The sequence below is a fragment of the Gigantopelta aegis genome, chromosome 15 (assembly GCF_016097555.1).
Source record: "Gigantopelta aegis isolate Gae_Host chromosome 15, Gae_host_genome, whole genome shotgun sequence".
In the NCBI taxonomy this organism is placed as follows: Eukaryota; Metazoa; Mollusca; class Gastropoda; order Neomphalida; family Peltospiridae; genus Gigantopelta; species Gigantopelta aegis.
In genome coordinates, this window is record NC_054713.1 from 36,066,235 (window position 1) to 36,094,098 (window position 27,864).

At 41.7% G+C, this 27,864-nt stretch overlaps 2 protein-coding genes across 2 annotated transcripts in view; one reads left to right on the plus strand and one right to left on the minus strand.

Moving 5' to 3' along the window:
• The window catches only part of LOC121389795, an 84,491-nt gene extending 71,065 nt beyond the window's left edge, over positions 1 to 13,426 (minus strand). The window contains exon 1 of the mRNA XM_041521444.1: positions 13,158 to 13,426. The gene's annotated coding sequence lies outside the window, so the exon portion shown is untranslated. The remainder of the gene's footprint in view (positions 1 to 13,157) is intronic.
• A 9,367-nt stretch (positions 13,427 to 22,793) lies between these two features.
• Positions 22,794 to 27,864, plus strand: part of LOC121390718 (E3 ubiquitin-protein ligase Midline-1-like) — a 39,394-nt gene continuing 34,323 nt past the window's right edge. The window contains exon 1 of the mRNA XM_041522617.1: positions 22,794 to 22,938. Within this exon, the coding sequence (XP_041378551.1) occupies positions 22,921 to 22,938 (18 nt within the window). The 5' untranslated portion in view covers positions 22,794 to 22,920. The remainder of the gene's footprint in view (positions 22,939 to 27,864) is intronic.

Below are 27,864 nucleotides of genomic sequence, written 5' to 3' on the forward strand. Positions count from 1 at the left end.
AATTTCTGCTAAGGAATGCTATCTCTATGCTAAACGAGATATCATCTCTAATCTATATTGATCTCTCTCTCTCTTTTTCTATAGTCTGTTTACGTGCTTCTTATCCTCTTATGATCTTCTTCCGTTCCTCTCCTCTCTTCTTCTCTCTCTCTCGCTTTCTCTCTATTCCCGCCGTTCTCTCATCTCTCTCCCCCTCGTATCTCTCGCTCCTCTCTCTCTTCTCTCTCCGACCCTCTCTCTTCGCTCCTCACCCTCTCTCTCCCCCGCGCTCTCTCTATCCTCTCCGCTCCTCGCTCTGTTTCGCTCTCTCTCGCCTCTCTCTCGTCGCGCTCGCCTCTTCTCTCTCTCTCTCTCCCTCTCCTCTCATCGCTCATCTCTTCGCGCCCTCTCTCGCTGCTCGCTCGCGCGCGTCTCGCTCTCGCGCTCCCCTCTCTCTCGCTCTCGCTCTCTCTCTCTCCGCCTCCTCCCCGCCCCCTCGACGCGTCTCGCTGTTGCGTATCCTCTTTCTCTCTCTCGTCTCTCTCTTTACTCGCTCGCTCGCCCTCTCTCTCTCGCTCTCTCGCTGTGCGCGCGCGCCCTCTTTCGTCTCCCCCTTCGCGAGCTTGTCCCGTCACGCTAGCGTCGTTAGGATGATATTGGACCCCCCCTGCTAGGAGTAGTAGCTCGCACAGTTCTCAGCGTCGGAGCCTCCTCCTTCTCTCCCCCCCGCCTCGCCCGCTCGCTGAGCTCGCTCTCTCTCTCTCCGCTCTCCGAGCTCTCTCTCGGCTGCCCTCCGAGAGAGCTCTCTCTCTCTGAGAGCGCTCGAGTCTCTATCTGGAGCTTAGAGAAGCGTCGCTCTCTTTCCGCATCCCCCCTGACCCCCTCCGAGAGAGAGAAGTCGTGGCTCTCTTCTTTTCTCTCGTCGGCGTCGCGCTCTCCCGTCTCGCGCGCTCTATCGCTGCCCGCTCCTCTCGGATCGCCCGAGAGAGCCAACCTCCCTACAAACCTGACTCCGCCACACGTCCTAGATCCCATGTGACGAAGGAGCCCCGGCATAAGTCCACTAGTCCTTCTTCCCCTGGGATGGCGTACGCTACAACACACTTGTAGCTCTGAACCGTGCATGTACCACGGGACCACAGACCGTTGTTTCAATTCAACCCGTGAAAATTAACACTAAGTTTAGTTAAAGGGACAAGACCCTAGTTTCAACCCGTGAATATTAACCCTACCCCCTTAGTTAATCTACAAAACCTGTAACACATTTGGATAAAGTTACAACTGAGTAATCACATGAGTCTGTGACTTAGAAATGGGAAATACCCTCTAAAATAACTACACTCGACTCTTCCGACTACCATAACTGTTACTTCTTAGAACGGGCACCCCGTTCGGGTTTCTGACCAAAAAATAGAAATGCATTTTACTTGTAGTTTTATCAAAAACACCAGGAAATGACCAAAAACATTTCGAATGTACGGATATTGATTATCTAAACCATAAAAATCTAAGTAAAGTACGATTTCAGCTATCAAAAACGGCTATAGTAGGCAAAAATATGCCTTAGTGTTTAAAAACTAGGGTATGTCCCTTTAAAGGGACATTCCTGAGTTTGCTGCATTGCAAGATGTTTCCAACTAATAAAATATTTCTACGATTAAACTTACACATTAAATATATTTTCTTGTTTAGAATATCAGTGTCTGTGTATTCAATGTGTTTCTGGTCATCTTAATATTTGCAAGAAGCCCAAATTCGGTTTTGTCTTCAAAAAATTTCGTTTTTTTTTTTTTAGGAAATGAAATGAAATTTAACCTACTACAAATATTATAACGATCAGAAACACGTTTAATATATAGCCACTAATGTTTTATGGAGAAAAAAATATTTGATATGTAATTACAATCGTTAAAAAGTCTCTGTTAGTCGATAACATCTTAAACATTGCAGCAAACTCAGGAATGTCCCTTTAAAACCTATGACCTGGCCTGACCTGTGTAGACCCCCTCCCCTCCTGACCTGTGTAGACTCCCTCCCTCTCCCCCCCCCCCACTGCTGCATAAATTGCTGCACACCCGCCTGAAACCGATATACAAACTGATTCGACGACCACGTAATGGATCACCTCGCAAACAGATGTTATCACATTAACATTTACCACGGCCACGGCGTCTATTGAAATGAGCGCACATCGATATACAAGTTATGCATCTTCTACACATTTCTGTCTAAGTGCCCGGTAACGAAATCGAAGAGTATGCGAAAACACATAGCGACGCCATGGTAACCAAGTCTATGCACAAGACGTGGGTGGTAACGAGGGGCGGGAGCTAGCTCAGTCGGTAAAGCGCTCGCCTGAGGTGTTAGCGTCGTAGGATCGAACCACCTCAATGGACCAATTCATTAATTAGTATATGTGCTGTCCTGTATGTGGGACAGTTCATATAAAAGATCCCTTGCTATTGATGAAAAAACAAAAACCCGCCTGTTACCGGCCTCGATCGGGCTTCTGGTGCTCTCTTGTCCCTGCCAGTGCAGGCGGTCCTTTCTCCCACCCACCCCAAACCTTTCCTGTCCTGGACGGAGGAGCCGACCGAGGCTGGCACCTGTACCCATGACAGGCGTATGCTAAAACAGCTTACTCTGAATGTGCACGTTAAGCCCTATGACCTGATCTGACGTGATGAAAAAAATGTAGCGGGTTTCCTCGTACCAAATGTTTGACATGCAATAGCCGATGATTACTAAATCAATGTGCTCTAGTGGTATCGTTAAAAAAAACAACTTTAAGACGTGGGCGGGATCTAGCTCAGTGGGTAGAGTGCTCGCCTGATGCGCTTGCATCGTAGGATCAAACCACTCCAATGGACCCGCTTGGATCGATCCCCGTTGGTGGGCTCATTTGGGCTATTTCTCGTTCCAGCCAGTGCACCACGACAGGCATATCAAAGGCCGTGGTATGTGCTATCCTGTCTGTGGGATGGTGCATATAAAAGATATATTGCTGCTAATTGAAAAGAATAGCCCATGAAGTGGCGACAGCGGGTTTCCTCTCCCAAAATCTGTGTGGTCCTTAACCATATGTCAGACGCCATATAACCGTAAATAAAATGTGTTGAGTGCGTCGTTAAATAAAGCATTTCCTTCCTTTCAATGGGGGCGGGACGTAGCCCAGTGGGAAAACGCTCGCTTGATGCGCGGTCGGCCTAGGATCGATCCCCGTCGGTGGGCCTATTGGGCTATTTCTCGCTCTAGCCAGTGCACCACGACTGGTATATCAAAAGCCGTGGTATGTGTTATCCTGTCTGTGGGATGGTGCACAATAAGATCCCTTGCTACTAATGGAAAAATGTAGCGGGTTTCATCTCTATGACGGTGTCGAAATGACCATATGTTTGACATCCATTAGCCGATGATTAATAAAAATCAATGGACCCGTTCGCTAATTGTTGTTTCCCCGCTACAACCAGTGCTCCACGACTGGTATATCAAAGATCACTTGCTACTGATGGAAAAATGTAGCGGATTTCCTTTAAAGGGACATTCCTGAGTTTGCTGCATTGTAAGATGTTTCCGACTAATAAAATATTTCTACGATTAATCTTACATATTAAATATATTTTCTGGTTTAGAATACCAGTGTCTGTATATTAAATGTGGTTCTGGTCGTTTTAATATTTGTAACAAGCCCAAACTGGACTTTGTACGAAAAAATTATATTTTTGGAAATAAAATAAAATTTAACCTAGTACAAATATTAAAACGATCAGAAACATGTTTAATATACAGCCACTAATATTTTATGCATATATTTGATATGTAATTACAATCGTTAAAGAGTCTCTGTTAGTGGATAACATCTTAAAAATTGCAGCAAACTCAGGAATGTCCCTTTAAGACCTTGAGTAAAAAATTACTAAATGTTTGACATCCAGTAGTCGATGATTACTAAATAAATATGCTCTAGTGGTGTCTTTAACAAAACAAACTTTAAGTTTGAATGGTAACAACACGATTCTAGTTCTGCCAAGTATGGTATGTAACTAACATAGTTTACAAGCTTAGCTGTTATGCTAGGGTCAGCCTGTCAACTGTTACGACGAAGTTGGCCAACTCGAGGGTGGCGTTGTGATTTCCCAAAACATGACTTAGACGGGTGCGCTCAAATTAACAACTAATGGGTTATACGACGAGAATTGAGTTGTGAGGTCGCCCAGACTAGCAACTGGACAGTCGCAGAAGTCGTGACAGCAGAAAGTTGGCCAACTTTGTGCTGACAGTTGGGAGTCTAATCCTAGCATTACTCTACTGTCTGTGCATAATATCGTGCCAATATAATAGCATGATCATGTGGTCGTGAATTTACGACACGAAAATATAATACATGAGTTGTCCAGCTGTTACTATGGGTGTGTCCAGCTGTTACTACGGGCGTGTCCAGCTGTTACTATGGGCGCTCTTACAACTCGATTCTCGTCGTATAACCCATTAGTTGTTAACCTGTGCGCACTCGTCTAAGTCGGGGAGTTGGGGAAAATTATAATGCAACCGTCGAGTTGGCCAACTTCGTCCTAACAGTTGACAGGCTGATCCTAGCATTAGTACATGACAGGGGCTAATGGGGAAAATGTAGCGGGTTTCCTGTGATGACTGTATGTCAGAGATTACCAAATGTTTGACATCCAATAGCCGATGAACAATTAATGTGCTCTAGTGGAGTCGTTAAACAAAACAAACTTTAAAGGGACATTCCTGAGTTTGCTGCATTGTAAGATGTTTCTCTTAAAGGGACATTCCCGAGTTTGCTGCATTGTAAGATGTTTCCAACTAATAAAATATTTCTACGATTAAACTTACATATTAAATATATTTTCTGGTTTAGAATATCAGTGTCTGTATAGTCAATGTGTTTCTGGTTGTCTGAATATTTGTAAGAAGCCCAAACTGGATTTTGTCTTCAAATAATTTCGTACGTACGAAAAAATTATATTTTAGGAAATAAAATGAAATTTAAACTTGTACAAATATTAGAACGATCAGAAACACGTTTAATATACAGCCACTAATATTTTATGCAGAAAAATATATTTGATATGTAATTACAATCGTTAAAAAGTCTCCGTTAGTCGATAACATCTTAAACATTGCAGCAAACTCAGGAATGTCCCTTTAATTTAGTACATGACATTGTGACAGTTGGTGTTGTTACATTGCTGTGACACAAAATTATGACATTCAGAGTCGTTACATCAAATTATGACAACTGGTGCACTGACCCGAAATTAAGCCATTGTGTGCTATTACACAACATTACGGTCTTGAGTACAATGACACAAAGTTATGCTCTCAGTACCATAACACGATTTTGTGGTCAGTGTCATTGCGTAACATCTAACCATGAGTTTTGACTTCAACAGTCATAACAAGCCAATAACGTTTGTTTTCTATATTTGGAAATATGGATTTTTCTTTTCTTCTTTTCTTTCTGTCTATCTGTTTAATTTCTCTTTTATTACATATTTAGTCTGTCATTAATTTTGTGCTCCAAATTTGACTGTTTTAATTAACTAGTAATTTTATTGAATGCACTTTATATTTATGTATCTATTGTAAGATAATGATTTCAGGGCCCCAACCCTGACATTATCAATATAAAAATATCTGGGGCAATAAATATATTTAAAAAACAAAACAAAACAATAACAAGGGGGTGGGGCGTAGTGGTAAAGCGGTCGGCTGATGCGCGGTCGGTCTAGGATCGATCCCCGTCGGAGGATCCATAAGGCTATTTCTCGTTCCAGCCAGTGCACCACGACTGGTATATCAACGGCCGTCGTATGTACTAACATGTCTGAGGGATGGTCCATATAAAAAGATATCTTGCTACTAATTGAAAAATGTAGCGTGTTTCCTCTCTAAGACTAAATGTCAAAAATTACCAAATGTTTGACATTCAATAGCCGATGATTAATAAATCAATGTGCTCTAGTGGTGTCGTTAAACAAAACAAAACAGTCACAACAGTACATCCATAGTTTTGCAACCAACCAGTGGACATAATCATTATAACAGGGGGGGGGGGGGGGAGACTTAGCCCAGTGGTAAAGCGCTCGCTTGATGCGCGGTCGGTTTGGGATCGATCCCCGTCAGCGGGCCCATTGGGCTATTTCTCGCTCCCGCCAGTGCACCACGATTGGTACATCAAAGGCCGTTATATGTGCTATCCTGTCTATGGGATGGTGCATATAAACAATCCCTTGCTGCTAATCGAAAAGAGTAGCCCATGAAGTGGCGACAGCGGGTCCCCCCCTCAATATCTGTCGAATCATATGCAAAACAAAAGGGCTGCATATGAGTAAACTTGTTGAATGTTTTTCAGAATGGATCAAGTCAATACGCGATATTGTCATTTGGGCGAATGCAGAAACTGCGAAAGAAAACATATTCTGCCAGAAAGCTCTTTCTGTCACAGTTATCTGTGATAGAGATTCTGTCTGCCCCACACGAACAGTTTGTGATAGTGTCCAATGTCAAAGCATCTAACAACATAACCGCCATATGTAGGCACCATTACATCATTTGTAGGCACCATTACATCATTTGTAGGCACCATTACATCATTTGTAGGCACCATTACATCATTTGTAGGCACCATTACATCATTTGTATGCACCATTACATCATATGTATGCACCATTACATCATTTGTAGGCACCATTACATCATATGTATGCACCATTACATCATTTGTAGGCACCATTACATCATTTGTAGGCACCATTACATCATTTGTAGGCACCATTACATCATTTGTAGGCACCATTACATCATATGTAGGCACCATTACATCATATGTAGGCACCATTACATCATATGTAGGCACCATTACATCATATGTAGGCACCATTACATCATTTGTAGGCACCATTACATCATATGTAGGCACCATTACATCATATGTAGGCACCATTACATCATATGTAGGCACCATTACATCATATGTAGGCACCATTACATCATATGTAGGCACCATTACATCATTTGTAGGCACCATTACATCATATGTAGGCACCATTACATCATATGTAGGCACCATTACATCATATGTAGGCACCATTACATCATTTGTAGGCACCATTACATCATATGTAGGCACCATTACATCATTTGTAGGCACCATTACATCATATGTAGGCACCATTACATCATATGTAGGCACCATTACATCATTTGTGGGCAGGATTTAGCTCAGTCGGTTGAGTGCTCGCTTAAGGTGGCAAAAGGTCTTCGAGACCAATGGTATTAATCACCTGTAGATTCTCAAGAACTTCAAAGATTTACTTGAAATTATCCAGTCACAATCCAAATTAAGACGTTCACCAGTGTGATTTGTTCAGCCACTGTACACGAAATGTATTACTAAAATAGGTGAACAGAAATGCACATGTACAAATATATAACTATCTCCAATGGATCAGGGCCCCGTTCCACGAAACGATCTTAACCCTAACATTACCTTAGACGCATAGCTACCCTATGCACCAAGTTGATCTTAGAGCTAAGATTACCTTAGACGCATAGCTACCCTATGCACCAAGTTGATCTTAGGGCTAAGATTACCTTAGACGCATAGCTACCCTATGCACCAAGTTGATCTTAGGGCTAAGATTACCTTAGACGCATAGCTACCCTATGCACCAAGTTGATCTTAGGGCTAATATCGCTACTTGGAATGGGGCCCTGGGCAATTTGTTAAGACTGAAAGTAAAACAAGATAAAACTTTGAAAAGTATATTGAGACAAACATATGAAATGCCGGAATTCCTCACTGACAACATATATGTCAGAGTTGGGGACAGGACATATAGACAGGTATCACTATGGGCATCAACTGTGCTCCATTATTCGCCGATTTGTTTACCTGTGCATATCAATCAGCTTTTCTAACTAATCTGACTACTACTATATCAAGGACAGAAGACACGTTTTATTTAAAGACGCACTCAACACATTTTATTTACGGTTATATGGCGTCAGACATATGGTTAAGGACCACACAGATATTGAGAGAGGAAACCCGCTGTCGCCACTTCACGGGCTACTCTTTTCGATTAGCAGCAAGGGATCTTTTATATGCACCAACCCACAGACATGGTAGTGCATACCACAGCCTTTGATATACCAGTCGTAGTGCACTGGCTGGAACGACAAATAGCCTAATGGGCCAACCGACGGGGATCGATCCCACACCGACCGCGCATCGAGCGAGCGCCTTACCACTGGGCTACGTCCCGCCCCACTAGTATATCAAAGTCTGGTAAAATTTCACCTTTCACCTTTCACCTTTCGATGCATTGATGATCTTATATCATTCAATAATAACAGGATCACAGATTACTGGATTACCTTCCATTGATTTACACACCAATTAGAAATAAAGGAAACCACAGAAATTATAAAACCTATTTCATAACTTAATCTAAAGTTTGTTTTGTTTAACGACACCACTGGAGAACATTGATTAATTAATCATCGGCTATTGGATGTCAAACATTTGGTAATTCTGACACGTAGTCATCAGAGAAAACCCACTACATTTTTCCTAATGCAGCGAGGGATCTTTCATATGCACTTTTATGTGTCCCACAGACAGGACAGCACATACCACGACGTTTGATATACCAGTCGTGATGCACTGGCTGGAACGAGAAATAGCCCAATGGGTCCACCGACGGAGATCGATCCCAGACCGACCGCGCATCGGGCGTGAGGTTTACCACTGGGCTACGCCCCGCCCCTAACTTGATCTATACATAGAGATGCAGAACGACCTTTGGCCTTCACCATACAAAGCTGTGTCAAACGGGTGACTTCAACTTTCCAATAGTCAATTGTCCCTTCATGTCGAACAATATTCCTTCTGCTCCAGCTTTTCGTGTCTATATTTGGCAACTTCTGAGATACCTAAGTAGGGCTTGCGATTTTAAAGACCGGCATATGTCGTTCTGGTATAGACGTTGTTTGATCAGTGTTACAACATCCATGAATGCCTTCAAAATGTATTATGATATACATTCAGGGGTCATTTGACGATATGACGCATCACTGACTGATATAATGTCTGATGCAATACCCTATTTTGACCTAGTACATGCTTTGTTCATCTTTATGGTGAAACTATGGACTTGATGGCTGTGGTGGCAGTACTCATGCCGGGTGCCACTGGTTTTGTTTACAGTGCTTCATGAGTACATACTACCACAAATGTAAATATTCCATTGAGCTCTATCCTGTGCAAGTTTGGGTTTTCTAAGCTAGTCTCGGAAGTAGCAGTCTTAGTGGAGTGGCGGTCCTCTTAAGGACGAACACACGACAGTGAATGATGGAGGCAATCACGACTTTGCGTAACATCGTTTTGACTCTGCCACGTGCAGAGATACGATTTTTATCAGGGATTACGATTTTGTTGTCCAGTTTTATTACACGAATATATGACCATGTGTGTTATGACACGAAATTATGACCATGGATGTTATGACATGAAAATATGACCATGGATATTATGACACAAAATTATGACAATGGATGTTATGACACAAAATTATGACTATATATGTTTTCCATGACACGAAATTAAGACCATGGATGTTATGACACGAAATTATGACCATGGATGTTATGACACAAAATTATGACTATATATGTTTTTCATGACACGAAATTATGACCATGGATGTTGTGACACAAAATTATGACTATATATGTTTTTCATGACACGAAATTATGACCATGGATGTTATGACACGAAATTATGACCATGGATGTTATGACATGAAATTATGACCATGGATGTTATGACACGAAATTATGACCATGGATGTTATGACACAAAATTATGACTATATATGTTTTTCATGACACGAAATTATGACCATGGATTTTATGACACGAAATTATATGACCATGGATGTTATGACACAAAATTATGACTATATATGTTTTTCATGACACGAAATTATGACTATGGATGTTATGTCACAAAATTATGACTATATATGTTTTTCATGACACGAAATTATGACCATGGATGTTATGACACGAAATTATGACCATGGATGTTATGACACAAAATTATGACTATATATGTTTTTCATGACACGAAATTATGACCATGGATGTTATGACATGAAATTATGACCATGGATGTTATGACACAAAATTTTGACCATGGATGTTATGACACAAAATTATGACTATATATGTTTTTCATGACACGAAATTATGACCATGGATGTTGTGACACAAAATTATGACTATATATGTTTTTCATGACACGAAATTATGACCATGGATGTTATGACACGAAATTATGACCATGGATGTTATGACACAAAATTATGACTTTATATGTTTTTCATGACACGAAATTATGACTATGGATGTTATGACACAAAATTATGACTATATATGTTTTTCATGACACGAAATTATGACAATGGATGTTATGACACGAAATTATGACCATGGATGTTATGGCATGAAATTATGACCATGGATGTTATGACACGAAATTATGACCATGGATGTTATGACACGAAATTATGACCATGGATGTTATGACACGAAATTATGACTATATATGTTTTTCATGACACGAAATTATGACCATGGATGTTGTAACACAAAATTATGACTATATATGTTTTTCATGACACGAAATTATGACCATGGATGTTATGACACAAGATTATGACTATATATGTTTTTCATGACACGAAATTATGACCATGGATGTTATGACATGAAATTATGACCATGGATGTTATGACACGAAATTATGACCATGGATGTTATGACACGAAATTATGACCATGGATGTTATGACACGAAATTATGACTATATATGTTTTTCATAACACGAAATTATGACAATGAATGTTATGACTATATATCTTTGCCATGACACGAAATTACGACTGTCGCGATACACAGTTATGACCATGATGTTGTGACATGAAATTATGATCATAAGTGCAGTGACGTGAAATTATGGCCTTACGTATCATTACAGGAAACTGAGTGCGACTGTGCTATGACTGAAAATCATGACCTCGTGCTGTGACATGAACTATGGTCAAGTGCGACACAAAAGTGTGATCATGGATGAAATGACGCAACATTGTAGCACTGAGTGCCTTTGCACGAAATAATAGCCGCAGCCATTATAATTTATACTAACATGAATCGTAACTTCACAACACGAACATACGACCATGGAAATGGTTTATTTAACGACACGCTCAACACATTTTATTTACGGTTATATGGTGTCGGACATATCGTTAAGGACCACACTGATATTAAGAGGATACTCGCTGTCGCCACTGCATGGGCTACTCTTTTCGATTAGCAGCAAGGGATATTTTATATGCACCATCCCATAGACAGGATAGCACATACCACGGCCTTTGGTGTACCAGTCGTGGTGCACTGGCTGGAGCTAGAAATAGCCCAATGAGCCCACTGACAGGGATCGATCCCAAACCGACCGCACATCAAGCGAGCGCGTTACCACTGGGCTACGTCTCGCCCTATGTCACAAGTCAAGGGTAATCAGAGCAGAATGTGATTTGAAAGTAATTATTTGTAGATTTACTATACTATGTTTATTAGTATGAGTTGTGCAATTAGTTCATAATTGTATTAGTTAACAACGTGCTCATGTATGTGTTGAAACATTAGCAGTGATAGTTTATAATGGATGAAAGTAGTATGTGCAATACTGCTTAATTAGTTAATATAAATAAGTGACTTTGGGTGTTATAAAAGAACTGTTTTAATGAAGATATATGAAGTCATAAGTGGACACTGATATTTTATTTTGAGTAGTATTTGTGTATAATTAATATTGAGTAGTGTGGTGATCATCTGTACTAAGATGGTGACTGGTGAAATTAGTTAAATGTGTGATGGAGAGAAAGGTTTGGGTGTGAGGGGTTGTGTTAGTGTGCATTGATGTATGACGAATAGGCCTATGGTTTGAGTAATGATTGAAATGTGTGAGTGCATATGATTATTATTTGCTGATGTAAATAAATGTAGCAAACTTATATTGGTTTTATGTGTTGTTTCTTTTAGTTATCTAATCACTTGTGACACCCTACGACCATGGATTCACAGACAAGAAAATGTGACCACGAAAAGTAAGTTGTTTTTTTATCGACACCACAAGAGCACATTGATTTATTAATCATCGGCTGTTGGATGTCAAACATTTGGTAATTTTTGAAAATAGTCTTAGAGAGGAAACCCGGTACATTTTTTCCATTAGTAGCAAGGGATCTTCTATAGCATATCACAGGATAGCACATACCACGGCCTTTGATATACCAGTCGTGGTACACTAGCTGGAACGAGAAATAGTCCAATGGTCCCACCGACGGGGATCGATCCCAGATATGACCGCGAGTGACATAACACGAAATTATGACCTAACGAAATTATGAACATGAATACAGTGATATGACACATTATAAACATGGGTGACACGACACACACATAAAACGTCCCACCTAAATTAAGACCATGTGCACTGTCACACGAATACATGACCTTGAGTAAAGCTAGGCTCAGGCTACCAACTGCCACGACAATGTTGACCAACTTTCTGCTGTCACGACTCGATTCTCGTCGTATAGGTCAGGAGTTGGGGAAATGACAACGCAACCGTGGAGTTGGCCAACTTTCTGCTGACAGTTGACAGTCTGACACTAGCATTATATGTCAGAACAACTGAAGAGTGGCGAAGTATTTGGCGAACAAAAGCAGGATACCTGGGTTAGTCAGGCCCGAAAGAACGATATTTGGACTAGGACTGGGGGGGGGGGGATTGGTTTGGGGGGAGGGCACAAGTCATATTTTTACATTTAATTATATATATAGTAGCACCATAATTTTACATTTTCCGCCACCACCCCACCCGCACCCCCATCCGCCACCCACGGTTTCTACGGTCCTGCAAGCCACAAACGAATTGCCACCGACATCTGTGACGCTGTAATACTATGACCAAAAACATGTGTGACACGAAGGAATGGCCTATTTTCGTAACAATTACGGCAAAGTCTTTTCGCTACGAAAAAATAGCACATTTTTAAAGAAAAACGAAATTTACTTACGTCAACATATTTTCAATCCTCATCTTCACACGCAATGGTACTCACTATCGCCAGTTCACAGAACAAATGGACGCGTGACTCCAGCTTTTAATCTGTTGCGGACTATCGCCACGATAAACAGTTGGTTTGTATGCAAATAACAGACGATACAAAAGACTTTATCGATTGTCGAGACACAAATGAATTTTTTTTTTAATTGAAAAAAATAATAATAAACGTTCCAATAAAGAATCTAAACCACAGGACAAATGACATTAAATGGTCACGTGATTTGATACCAGCAGCTGTCGCGAGACTAAACCGGTCACGATTGGAAGACAGTCTCCACGGCCCCATTACGCAGCCGGAATAGAAATGATTGGTACCAGTCGAGATAGAAATCGTCGTTGGTTTCCCCCACGGAGCGCGATGTTAAGGGGGGAGAGGGACGTACAAACTGAATTATACATATTGCCACCTGAAGAACTCGTACAACACTAAAATAATGACCACAATATGGAAAAGAAACGTACATAATTTATATTGGTATTCTGTTTATCTGCATATCACAGGCAGAGCAGTGACAGTTGTGACGTCTGTTCGTGTGTGTGTGTGTGTGTGTGTGTATGTGTGTCTGTGTGTGTGTGTGTGTGTATGTGTGTGTGTGTGTGTGTTTCTGTGTGTATGTGTGTGTGTGTCTGTGCGTGAGAGCGTGTGTGTGTGTCTGTCTGTGCGTGTGAGTTTGTGTGAGAAAGAGAGAGTGTGTGTGTCTGTCTGTCTGTGTGAGTATGTACGTGTGTGTTGTTTGTGTGTATTTGTGTCTGTGTGTGTGTATGTCTGTCTGTGTGTATCTGTCTGTCTGCCTGTGTGTATATGTGTGTTTGTCTCTTTGTGTATGCGTGTGTATGTGTGTGTGTGTGTGTCTGTCTGTGTGTGTGTGTCTGTGCGTGAGTGTGTGTGTGTCTGTCTGTGTCTGTGCGTGTGAGTTTGTGTGAGAGAGTGTGTCTGTCTGTCTGTCTGTGTGTATGTATGTTTGTGTGTATTTGTGTCTCTGTGTGTGTATGTCTGTATGTGTGTATATGTCTGTCTGCCTGTGTGTATATGTGTGTTTGTCTATTTGTGTATGCGTGTGTGTATGTATGTCTGTGTGTGTGTTTGTGTGTATGTGTGTGTCTGTATGCCTCTGCCTGTGTGTGCTTTGTGTATTATGTGGTGTATGTGTGTATGTGTGTGTGTGATATTAATATTGTGTGTATGTGGCTGTGTGTATGTTCCGGTGTATGTGTGCATGTGTGCATTTGTCTGTATGTTTATGTGTGTGTATGTGTAGGTGTTTATGTATGAGTATGCATGTGCGTATGTATATGCCTGTGTATTTGTAGATGTATGCATGTGTGTGCATGTGTATATGTACATGTGCCTGTATATTTGTAGGTGTAGGTGTATATAAGTATTTGTGTGGGGAATTTTTATGTGTGTGTGTATGTGTGTATGTGTTTGATTCTCTGTGTATATGCGTTTGTTTATTTATGTGTGTGTTTGTGTGTGCGTGCATGCGTGTGTGTGTTGATATATATGTGTATGTATAGCAGTGTATGCGTGCGTATGTTTGTATGTGTATGTATATGTATATTTATGCGTGTGTTCATGTGTATATGTGTGTGTTTGTGTGTTTGCGCATGCAGGTATCTGTGTGCCTGTCTGTCTGTGTGTGTGTGTGTGTGTGTGTGTGTGAGAGAGAGAGAGAGAGCGAGAGAGAGAGAGAGAAAGTCTGGTTATGCATGTGTGTGTGTGTGTGTGTTCATGTGTGTTTGAATGTGTGTTTGCGAGTGTACATACGTGTATCTATATGTGCTTGTGCATGTGAGCGTTTTGGTGCTTGTGTGTGTATGTGTGTATTTGAACGTGTGCGTCTCTATGTATGTATGTATGTATGCGTGCGTGTACCTGTGTGTGTGTGTGTGATTTTGTGCATATATGCATGTGTATGTACGTGTGTGTATGTATGCGTGCGTGCGTGCCTGTGTGCGCGTCTGTATGCGTGTGTGCTGTGTTAGCGTGCGTACGTGTGTGTGCTGTGTGAGCGTGCGTATGTGTGTGTGTGTGCGCGTGTGACTGATCCCCTGACACCCCCCCCCCCCCCCCCTGGATCCGCCTCTGTAAAATGACTCCTCTGGGGTAGTAGATCTAACTCGGTCGTCTTGGAGATGATTGGATCGTAGTATCAACAGACCCATGGCGTATCTGAAATGCTTTAACTGTAAGCAGTATCACATGCTTCCATACAACACTAATAATTTATGACGTCGCCAACAGTTGTTTTGTTTTTTCCCATTATGATGTAAAAATATATCATTATTATAGTCTTGTGTACTTTAATCCCAGACAGCGGTGATCGATCGTCATAACAAACTGGATACTCTCTGTAGCGAGCTCTAAATTGAATATTGATGTCAGCCAGGCTTAAAACAAAACCTTGTGGGTATTCAGATATACAAGAAAACTGATGTCAAAGAAAAATATTATAGAAGACTCATATTCGTGAAGATGTTTGTATGTTATGTTTAAAGGGACATTCCCGAGTTTGCTGCAATTTTTAAGATGATATCGATTAACAGAGACTTTTTAACGATTGTAATTACATATCAAATATATTTTCCTGCACAACATATTAGTGGCTGTATATTAAACGTGTTTCTTATCGTTCTAATATTTGTACTAGCGTAAATTTCATTTTATTTCCTAAAAGACTTTTTTTTCGTACGTACGAAATTATTTGAAGACAAAATCCAGTTTGGGCTTCTTACAAATATTACGACGACAAGAAACACATTGAATATACAGACACTGATATTCTAAACTAGAAAATATATTTAATATGTAAGTTTAATCGTAGAAATATTTTATTAGTCGGAAACATCTTACAATGGAGCAAACTCGGGAATGTCCCTTTAAAACATCTTACAATGGAGCAAACTCGGGAATGTCCCTTTAAAACATCTTACAATGGAGCAAACTCGGGAATGTCCCTTTAAGGAAGGAAGGAAGGAATAAAATAGTTTATTTAACGACGCACTCAACATGGCGTCGGACATATGGTTACCAACCACACAGATGTTGACGGAGGAAACCCGCTGTCGCCACTTCATGGGCTACTCTTTTCGGTTAGCAGCAAGGGATTTTTTATATGCACCATCCCACAGACAGGATAGCACACACCACATCCTTTGATATACCAGTCGTGGTTCACTGGCTAGAACGAGAAATAGCCCAATGGGCCCACCGACGGGGATCGATCCTATACCAACCTCGCATCAAGCGAGCGCTTTACGACTGGGCTACGTCCTGCTATAGATTCGTGAAGAAGGTAGTCCAGTAGTAAAGCTTCAAGTATGTCTCTTTCTCTTCCCCGTTGTCTGTCTGTCAGTCTGCCTGTCTATTTATCACGGCCCACGCCCCCCCCCCCACCCTCTCTCTCTCTCTCTCTCTCTCTCTCTCTCTCTCTCTCTCTCTCTCTCTCTCTCTCTCTCTCTCTCTGTGTGTGTGTGTGTGTCTCTGTCTCTCTCTCTCTCTTCGTCTCTCTCTGTCTTTGTCTGTCTCTCTCTCTCTCTCTCTGTCTCTCTCTGTCTCTCTCTCTCTCTCGTCTCTCTCTCTCTCTCTCTCTCTCTCTCTCTCTCTCTCTCTCTCTCTCTCTCTCTCTCTCTCTCTCTCTCTCTCTCTCTCTCTCTCTCTCTCTCTCTCCTCTCTCTCTCTCTCTCTCTCTCTCCTCCTCCCCTGCGTGAAGCCACCCGTATCGCAGTAATGACACTGATGATCCTAGTCTTTTCACCGTTTATTTAAACCCTGCCATTCCTGACTGGGGCATGTTAAATATATACAGAAAGACACAGTAAATTTTCTATTTCGCATGTTTAGTAAATAATAATTAAGATTTAAGTACATGATGGAAGGGGGTTGGTGGGGGGGGGGGGGGGGGGGGAGACAGAGAGAGAGAGAAAAGAAAGAGTGAGAGAGACACAGAGAGATGGAAAAATGGAATAATGGAAACATGTATATTATATACTTGGTGTATGTATGTAAAACGTGCGACACACTATACTGCACGATACAGCAGCTGGTGTTGCCGTGTGTGTGATTATATCTACACTTAGTCTTAAAATATTTCATTAGCATCCACGGCGAACAGTCCGCGGGCCCGCACAGTCGACTGACAGGTGGGCGCCAGCTTCATGACAAACAAGGGCCGGAGCGCAGACCAGTGGTAAAGCGCAGGGGCAGATCCAGGATTTTATAAGGAGGTGTCATAAATTCTAAAAAAGGGAAGTTTGAGTAATCAAAAAGGACATTTCATACGAGCGGAGGGAAGGCGGTCACAGGTCCTCTGTGATCCCCCCTCCCCCATCTGAATCCTCCAATGAAGCGCTTTACCATTAGGCAACGCACTCCACCCACCCACCCATCCCCCTCCTCCTTCAAAAAATAGTTTCAGACTGTGGTGGAAGGAAGAAGATGGTGGTTAATAGATTATCGTTGTTAATATATACTAGTGATGTTGCAATGATCAGATATAATCGAACAATTATCGATCTGGCTCTACCAATGTGATGGTCGATTATATGAAGTTGTAATCGATCGGTGGGGAAATATTAACTGTAATTGTTCCTCCAGTTCAGATAATGGAATTGTTGTAAAATATGTTGGTGTTGTAGTTGGTTTTCATGTGTACATTAAGAAAAAGACATAAAATAGTTACTAAAGGTAAAATTAGCCATTTATGAGGTCTAAATACCGGCGAATATGACAACAGGTACATGCATATGTTGCTTATAGTTTAAATCCTTCTTATGTTCATATAATTCTAACGGATTGTGTAATCGAAAGTTGATCGTTTGGTGCCAACCGATTATAGCCGATGATCGATGATGGAATTCCAACCGATTATAGCCGATGATCGATGATGGAATTCCAACCGATTATAACCGATAATATCGATGGTGGAATTCCAACCGATTATAACCGATAATATCGATGGTGAAATTCCAACAGAGTCCCAGGGCCTGGACGTAGCGCAGTGGTAAAGCGTTCGTTTGATGCGCGGTCGGTCTGGGATCGATCCCCGTCGGTGGGCCCATTGGGCTATTTCTCGCTACAGCCAGTGCACCACGACTGGTATATCAAAGGCCGTGCTATCCTGTCTGTGGGATGGTGCATATAAAAGATCCCTTGCTGCTAATCGAAAAGAGTAGCCCATGAAGTGGCGACAGCGGGTTTCCTCTCTCAATATCTGTGTGGTCCTTAACCATATGTCTGACGCCAAATAACCGTAAATAAAATGTGTTGAGTGCGTCGTTAAATAAAACATTTCCTTTCCAACAGTCTCAGCACTTGTTAATACGTTCAGTTGGGTTGTCTCCCATTGGTATAGTATTTTTTAAACATTGAATTTTGTATGATGAATCATTTTAAAAATATATATTTTTTACAACATAATAATATGGATTTGTGCAAATGGTCAGTATTCTGTGTTGTATATATTTATTCCGTTCTTGAACTTAATTTTTTGTTTATGTTTTGTTTGTCTGATTATTATTTTTGTCGTTTTTAGTTGGGTTTTTTTAGGACATTTTTATTTCGCTTTCGTTATCGTTTTTTTTTTTTTTTTTTTTTTTTTTTTTTTTTATTATTATTATTATTATTATTTTTTTTATATTTATGTTTATGTTTATGTTTGTTTTTGTATTTTTTTGTATTTTTTTGTTTTTTTTGTTTTTTTTAGTTTGTTTTTTAGTTTGTTTTTGTTTTTGTTTTGTTTTGTATGTTTCTTATCTGTTTTGGGGTGGAGGGTTTTTTTTCTTTCAAAGTATTATTTAAAAATAATTTAGTTTTTGTCTGTTCAGGCACGGTGAAAGCAAGTAAACATTGGAAATGGGGGTGGGTGACTGAGATCGAGGGGGCAATACAAAGATCGGGTGTGTGCTCCCCCTTAAAAGTTGAAAACTAGATGTTTTGAAATACAATTTATAATTTATAACCTGATAATGCTATTTTACATGCTGTGATAAGTAAACACTAAAATGTCGGTGCAGAATGGGTATTACCCAGCGTGCCTACGTTTAATGCTTCAATGTTTCATTTCAACTTATTTTCGTGCTTATATACAATTAAGGTTCAAGCACGCTGTCATGGTCACACACCTCAGCTATCTGGACTGTCTGTCCAAGACAGTAGGTTAGTTGTTAGTTGTTAGTTGTTAGTGGTTAGTGAAAGAGAAGAGGGTGTAGTGGCCTTACACCTACCCATTAACTCGTTAAAACTCGCTCTGGGTGGGAGCCGGTAACGGGGTGCGAACCCTGTACCTACCATCCTTATATTCGATGGCCTAACCACAAAACCATCGAGGCCGTTTAATGCTTCAATACGTATATCATTATCAGATGACGTCTACTTCTGAGTCTCCGTAGGCATCTTACGTCAACCGAATGCCCTTGAGTCTACTACTTAGATTTGATCCTGTCATCTCAATTTGTGTAGGAGTATTTATTGAGCCGACACAAGTGTATAATTAGAGAAAATACTTACAAGATGGCTTTCTTAATTCACATCAACCGGCCTCGATGGTGATGCAGTTAAACCCATCAGACATAAGACTGGTAGGTACTGGGTTCGCAGCCCGGTACCGGCTCCCACCCAGAGTGAGCTTTAACGACTCGGTGGGTAGGTGTAAGACCACTACACCCTCCTCTCGCTCACTAACCACTAGCAAATAACCCACTGTCCTGGATAGACAGCCCAGATAGCCGAGATGTGTGCCCAGGTCAGCGTGCTTGAACATTAATTGGATATAAGCGCGAAAATAAGTTGAAATGAAATAAGCCGACACAGGTGTATAATTAGAGAAAATATTTAAAAGATGGCTTTCTAAATTAAGGCGTAGCGTAGCGTAAACTCTATTAACGTGCCTCTATCCAATTAAGGTTCAGGCACGTCTCTCCCACACCCAGTCTCTGGCATGGCCAGTGGTCGAGTGTGGGACAGATAATTAATTTTTAATGGGGCAATTTTGAATTATTTATAAAAGGCATAGGGGGGATTTTGATGCGTCGTTGAAATAACCTATGGTATTTAAATAAAAATTAATTTTAATTACTTTAGTGTGACGCTTGTTTTTGACTGGGCATTTCCAAACAGGTAAATGAAAAATGAAAAATTAAACAATTTATATGCCCTTAAAAAGATTAAGATTGAAAAAGATTATATACCCTGGACTGATCCAAAACTATGCCTTCGGGCCAAGACCAAGGTGAAGAACCCGCCCCAAGAGAAGAACCCGCCCCCAAAAAGGAGACGAGACGCCCCAGACCTACTCCGCCCCAACCACGGGTGGACTGAATAAAAACACCCGAGGAAATTAAGGAAGAAAGAAGTCTTTTATTTAACGCCAATTGTAATTACGGTTATATGGTGTCGGACATATGGTTATGAACTACAGAGATAATTAGAGAGGAAACCTGATGTCGCCACTCCATGGACTACTCTTTTCAATTAATTAGCAGAAAGGGATCTTTTATATGCAGCATCCCACAGACAGGATACCACATACCACGGCCTTTGATATACCAGTCGTGGTGCACTGCCTGGAACGAGAAATAGCCCAACTGGACTACCGACGTGAATCGATCCTACACTGACCGCGCATCAGGCGAGCGTTTTACCACTGGGGAAAAACCCTCTGCAGACCGTGATGGAAAACTATGTCTCTATGTCTCTCTCTGTCTCTCACTCTCTCTGCTGGTGCAGAAGGGATATTACCTAGCTTACCTCCATTTAATGCTTTAAGTATACTAAATGTCGTGTACGTCTGAATTTCAGTGAGCATCTTACGCCAGCTTAAGTCGTAATGCCCTTCTGTCTATAACGGTACTTAGATTTGATCCTGTAATCTCAACTTGTGTAGGAGTGTTTATTGATCCGACACAGGTGTATAATTATAGAACATACACACGAGATGGCTTTCTTAACTCGCTGGGTGTACGTGACTGGAAACGTTTCACAGCACATTTAAAATTATAGCTATTTGGTATCTAACTTATAGTAATTGTGACACGAGGTTTTTCCATTGTACCAAGGTATTCTGTATAATATGCACATTCTCACAGGCATGCCTCGACCGGCCTCGGTGGTGTCGTGGCTAAGCCATCGGGAATAAGCAGAGGCGGATCTAGGGGAGGCCCCAAGGGCCCGCTCCCCCCACCCTAAATTTTGAGACAGTTATAATTTTATTATATATTAATTTTCTTTTTTGTTACGACCCCCTCCAAACCTCCCCCAAAGTTCCATTGGCATCGTACGGGCTCCCATTTTTATAAGGTGTGTGTGGTGGGGGGGGGGGGGGGGGGGGAGGCCGATTTTAGCCGTAATTAAACGAAAATGCCCGAATCTGGGTAACAGCATTTATTCATATCAGCATTACTGACAAAGAGCTATAAAGGGTTGCAAATGATCACTACGCATTATTATACTGATTACAGCTAATATTGTGGATAGAATGATGGAAAAACAGCGTGAAAATTTTTCAGACCAGCTCATTTTCCTCGAATAAATCGTTTTTGTAGAAATTTAAGGATTTGCTGCTCCAACATTGGGTGGGGGGGGGGGGGGGGGGGCATAACAGCTGCACTATCCACCATCCACCCTCCACCCTCCTGTCTCGTACGCTTATGCCGTACAACCCAAGCACCCCAGGCGACCGCTCTTCTAACTAAGCTAGGTCTCGCTTCCCTACAATTACTTTTCATTCATTCCTTTCAATTTATTTTCGTGTTTATATCCAATTACGGTTCAAGAACGCTGTCCTGGGCACACACCTCGGCTATCTGGGCTGTCTGTCCAGGACATGTACAGTGGGTTAGTTGTTAGTTGGTTAGTGAAAGAATACAGGGTGTAGAAGTCTTACCCATTAAGTTGTTAAAACTCGTTCTGGATAGGAGCGAGTACCAGGCTGCGAACCCAGTACCTACCAGCCTTATGATATCCGATGGCTTAACCACGAAATCACCGAAGCCGGTGTCCATATACTTCTTTCTTTCAACTTATTTTCGTGCTTATATCCAACTACGGTTCAAGCACGCTGTCAGGGGCACACACCTCGGCTATCTGGGCTGTCTGTCCAGGACAGTGGGTTAGTTGTTAGTTTGTTAGTGGTTAGTCAGAGAGAAGAGGATGTATTGGTCTTACACCTTCCCATTGAGTCGTTAAAACTCGCTATGGATGGGAGCCGGTATGGGCCTGCGAACCCAGTACCTACCAGCCTTACGATGTCCGATAGGTTAACCATTACACCATCGACGCCAGTCGTCCATCTACTACGCCACACTTCGCTTTTCATTGGATCAATGGGAAAATGATCTGAAGCCGGTGAAATCCGCGTGCAAACAACTTGATTAACTAGTAAAGTAAACACTGGAGACTTTTACAACCATAGACACAAACTATAGAGAAATACGAACGCCGCCATTTGTCATTCGTAGACAGACTCCATTCGCTTGTTTACCGTACACCCATCAATTACTCCTTGAACCGCTTTCGTTGTGAAGTAAGTCGGTATATGTATGTGGTACAAGTGTTTTGTTAACATTATAGACAACGTTTGAGGGGTCTGTTATATTTTTAGTCTCTGGGGCGATATCAATGTATAAGTAGATATCGTCGGGAATTGAAATCTATTGTCGGAGGTGGTCGGACATAGTGGCTTTAATTTCTGCGACCCGACTGTCGGTTAAAGCCGATGACACTAATTTCAGAGGTATGTACGTTTTATTTTTTGTTTTACATAAAATTAATTGTTCATCTGTACACAGGCGTGGATCCGGGATTTTGTAAAGGGGTATGGGGTGTGGGTGGTAATTATTTTTCTGAAATGAGCAATTTAAGGTTGTCGAATGCAAACAAGCCGAGCTCCGAAAGGGATCGAGATCTATTCATGATGGGGAGGAGTGAGGGATGGGGGGGGGGGGGGGGGTTGTGGGGGGGTAATGACATGCTCCTCGGATATTGTAAAAATAAAGTAACGCGTTTTCATTGTAATATATTGTTGTATATTGTGGATGATTATTTTTTTTTAAAGGTCATTAAAAAGGGCATTTCAAACTGGCGGGAAGTGGGTGGGGGTAGCACGAGACCCCCGTTATATCCTCACCCTGGATCCGCCGATGGTTTTAAAACAAAAAGTAATAAATAATATTATCCATTATATTCCGATACACCCGGGGCGGGACGTAGCTCAGTGGGTAAAGCGTCCGCTTGATGCGCGTTCGGTTTAGGATTGATCCGCGTCGGTGGGCCCATTGGGCTATTTCTCTTTCCAGCCAGTGCTCCACAACTGGTGCAACAAAGGCCGTGGTATGTACTATCCTGTCTGTAGGATAGTGCATATAAAAGAGCCCTTGTTACTAATCGAAAAGAGTAGCCCATGAAGTAGCGACAGCGGGTTTTCTCTCTATATATCTGTGTGGTCCTTAACCACATGTCTGACGCCATATAACCGTAAATAATATGTGTTGAGTGCGTCGTTAAATAACACATTTCCTGATTCAACCACCTTGTCTGTATGTATGGCCTAGAAACAATAATGACTTGTTGTTATATCACAGCGGACCAAAAAATATGAAAGTTAGTTTGATTTCTTTAACGACACCACTAGAGCACATTGATTTATAAATCATCGGCTATTGGATGTCAAACATTTGGTCCTTGTGATAGTACGTAGTAAAAGGAAATCCCATTAGGTCACGTCAGGTCATAGAGAATTAAAATCTCCTCGGACGATTTTATTTCGAAATAGAATCGCCGGTCGGCGATTTCCTAAGAGGGCGGACCTAATAATAATATTTCGCGACACCGGCTCCTCGGGCCAGAACAGGAAATCCCATTAGAAGTGTGGGAGTGTTTTATAAACTCTTTCACATAGACAGTTATACCAGTCAGTGATGCACAGGTTGAGACGAGAATAAAAAACATAATCAGAGAATGTTTCCACCGAAGGTATTCGATCCTTCGACCCAAACCCCTTAATCATCTAGCGCCTGAACTAGTAATGGAGGAAGACGCAATCAGCGCATTTTTATTTACAGTTATATGGCGTCGAATATATGGACCACACAGATAATGAGAGAAGAAACCCGCTGCCGCCACGTAATGGGCTACTCTTTTTTATTAGCAGTATCAGTACCGTATGGGATAATTTATAAGCACCATCCCACAGACAGGATAGTACATACCACGGCCTTCGTAACACCAGATGTGAAGCACTGGCTGGAACGAGAAATAGCCCAATGGGCTCACCGACGGGGATTGATCCTAGATCGATTGCGCATCGCAAAAATGTACACACACACACACCATGTATATACATGTATCTATATATATCTATATATATTATATATATATCTATATATTTTATATATATATGTATATATATATGTGTATATATGTGTATATCTATTATATGTATATGTATATATATATATATATATATATATATATAGATCTATTAGACACTACAGTAGCTACTGTTTGACCAATGTGCTGAGGTGCCATTAAACATACACTTCTTTTCCTTTCTACCACAGCCTAAGACAGATTTGTTGCCGAGGTCACATGTGATTAGTTTGTCAAGAATTTCCATTCACCGTGTGCTGTCATTCTGAATGAATTAAATTTACTTACATAAATTAGCATTATTCCGTAACTTGCATTATAAACTGATTTAATGTTATCGCTACATGTCTTTATCTTGAAATGTCTGTGGTGATATATATAAATCGTTAACGTTTCTCTCCAGTGACTTCCAAAAATAAAACCTAGACTTGGCGCCATTAATCAGAGAGAGCGGGAAAGGGAGGAATGGAGAGGGGGGGGGGGGGGGGAGAAAGAGTGAAGCGGAAGAGAGGGACAGACAGAAAGACAGACAAACAGACAAACAGACAGACAGACTGGCAGACAGAAAGAGAGGACGAGAAAGAAACAATGCCAGGCAGACACACAGGCAGTCAGGCAGGCATGTAGAGAGAGATGGGGTGGGGGAGAGGTACAGATATATTATATATATATGAGAGAGAGAGAGAGAGAGAGAGAGAGAGAGAGAGAGAGAGAGAGAGAGAGAGAGAGAGAGAGAGAGAGAGAGAGAGAGAGAGAGAGAGAGAGAGAGACAGAGAGACAGAGACACACAGAGAGGGAGATATAGTACAGAGAGAGAGAGAAAAAAAGGAGAGATTACACAGAGAGAGAGAGAGAACAGAGAGACAGAGCACACAGAGAGGGAGATATAGTAAGAGGCGATAGACAGAGATGAGAGATAGACAGAGAGAGAGAGAGAGAGAAGAGAGAGAGAGAGAGAGAGACCGAGATGAGACAGAGACGATACATAGACAGAGACATATATTAAGAAAGAGATATTGAAGATAGAGGAGAAAGTGGGCATACGAACTGTGAAACTGAAGAGATAAAACAAGCAAAGGAGATAACAACGAAAGAAAGGGACCATACAAACAGAGGAAACGAGATAGGGGTAGAAGAATGGAGAGCAAATGAATAGGGCGGGGGGTGGGAAGATGTCATAATTCGTTTCAAAGCACAAAACCTCCCGTCCGTCATAGATCATAGTTTCAACACAGGAAAATCAAACCATTCTGAAATTCTGTTGTCCTCGTCCTCCCCTCCTATAAAGAATTAAATGCTGTGTCAATAATGGTAGTCGTTGAATTGGACAGAATGGCATACAAAGCCCCACCTATTAGTGTAGTGCTGGGGGGGCAAATCAAGGAACAAGGTAGAAAGACAAACATTAATTCTTCTTTTCCTTATTAATCCCACCGATCGCTATTTTGTATGCAATTGTTAAATCCCAGTTTCTTTCTTTTTCTTGTTACAGGTGCTATTCCCTCGGTTCATGCAGACTACAATCCGGAAATTACAATAAAATTAGTGCTAGTCACACCAGTCACCATCCGGCCAATCGGACTACAGGCTGTAGTATAGGGTTCGCAGGGCCACGGTAACCACTCAATGAAAAAGCTCCATCCACCCAACGCGGGAATGCGTTTTTAAGGCGGGCTTGCATGGAGTAAGGAAGATGTGTAAGGCCACTCAGCGCCTCTTCTCTCCTCACTTTTTTAACGCTTACCGGGTTGCGCCTACACTAACAACATAACTGGAGCAAGGACAACCAGATAAGCTGAGTGGTGTGTGCCCAGACCGCGTGCTTGAACTTAATCCGGATATAGCACGAAAAGAGGGGAAATGAAATGAATCGCACACTATCATGACTTGAACCATGGGCTCCGAACATGGCTTGAAAACGCCTTTTCTTCTAACTGGGAGTTTTTCCCGTCCGCACCCAGAGCCCCCCGATATATTCAAAGGCCGTGTATGGTGCTGTCGTATTAGTGGAAAAGTGCATAAATGAGCCCTTGCTGCTAATGGGTAAAGTTTGCGGGTTTTAATCTGAAAATGGATCAATAGGCCGAACGATGATTATTAAATCAATGTGGTGTCTATGGGCCCACACCTACCGGTTACCCCCCACGTGACGGTTTTTCAGTTTGTCATGAGTCTGCAATGTCTTGTCGCGCTAACGCAAATTCTTGACAGGAAATGAAAAAATTAAGTTCGTTTTTGTTTACAACACCACTAAAGCACAATTGATGTATTTTATCATTGGCTACTGGATGTCAACATTTGGCATTTTTGGGACATATGTCCTTTAAGGAAACCCGCTACATTGTTCCATTAGTAAGCAAGGACTAATGCACCATCCCACAGACAGGATAAACACATACCACGAAGCCTTGTATACTACTCGTGGTGCACTGGCTGGAACGAGAAATAGCCCAATGGGCCCAGCCCACCGACGGGTATCGATCCAGACCGACCGTGGCTCTCAGGCGAGCGCATACGTCCCTCCCCCGCTTCCTTCGCACTTCCCTCAGTGAACAACTTACAATTACGCAGTTTTAATTTGACTGCTAATAAGAATTTATTTTTCAACTTCATGCTACAGGCGCCCCACCATCATCATGCTTAAGAACCCCAGCAGCATCATGCTTACAAACACACCATCCGTGCTTTAGCCCATCATTGGTTTGATATGGCTCAGTCCGGGGTAGAGCGCTTCTCGTCTGGAGGTTCCTAACAACCAGCCGCGCCCCGACGCTAAGTCCGAAACTGCTCAACTGAAACTGACTGCGCTCAGAAAACACCGCATTAAACCGGTTTTCAGAAGTTTTGTGGTTACAGGCCATAAACATCGAGAACAAATGTTAATATTGTGGAACGCTGGAGTAAACGCGCGCTGTACATAAACTACTACTGGTAGACCACCCGCGTGTGCGCGAGGAAATTGAAATGTTGCAGGGAAGGGGTGGGGGGGTCTACCCTATAGCTAGCGAATTTGCTTTCCTTAGGGTTCGGGTCATATTTAATGTCCCAAAAACATATGAAATAAAAGAAATTCGCAGAGTTGGTTTGACTAACATCCTCCCCCTTTCCCCACAACGTCCCCCACTTTCTCCCCCTCCCTTCCCTGCCTCCCGACACACCTGCCAGAACGTTTTACCCCTTACCATGCCAATTCTGGATTACCGAATCTAAACGGATCTGCAAATCGTTACAAGTCGTTTGCGTTGAACGCACCACCGTTAGTGCTTAGCAACAGTTCAGTCATAGATCATAG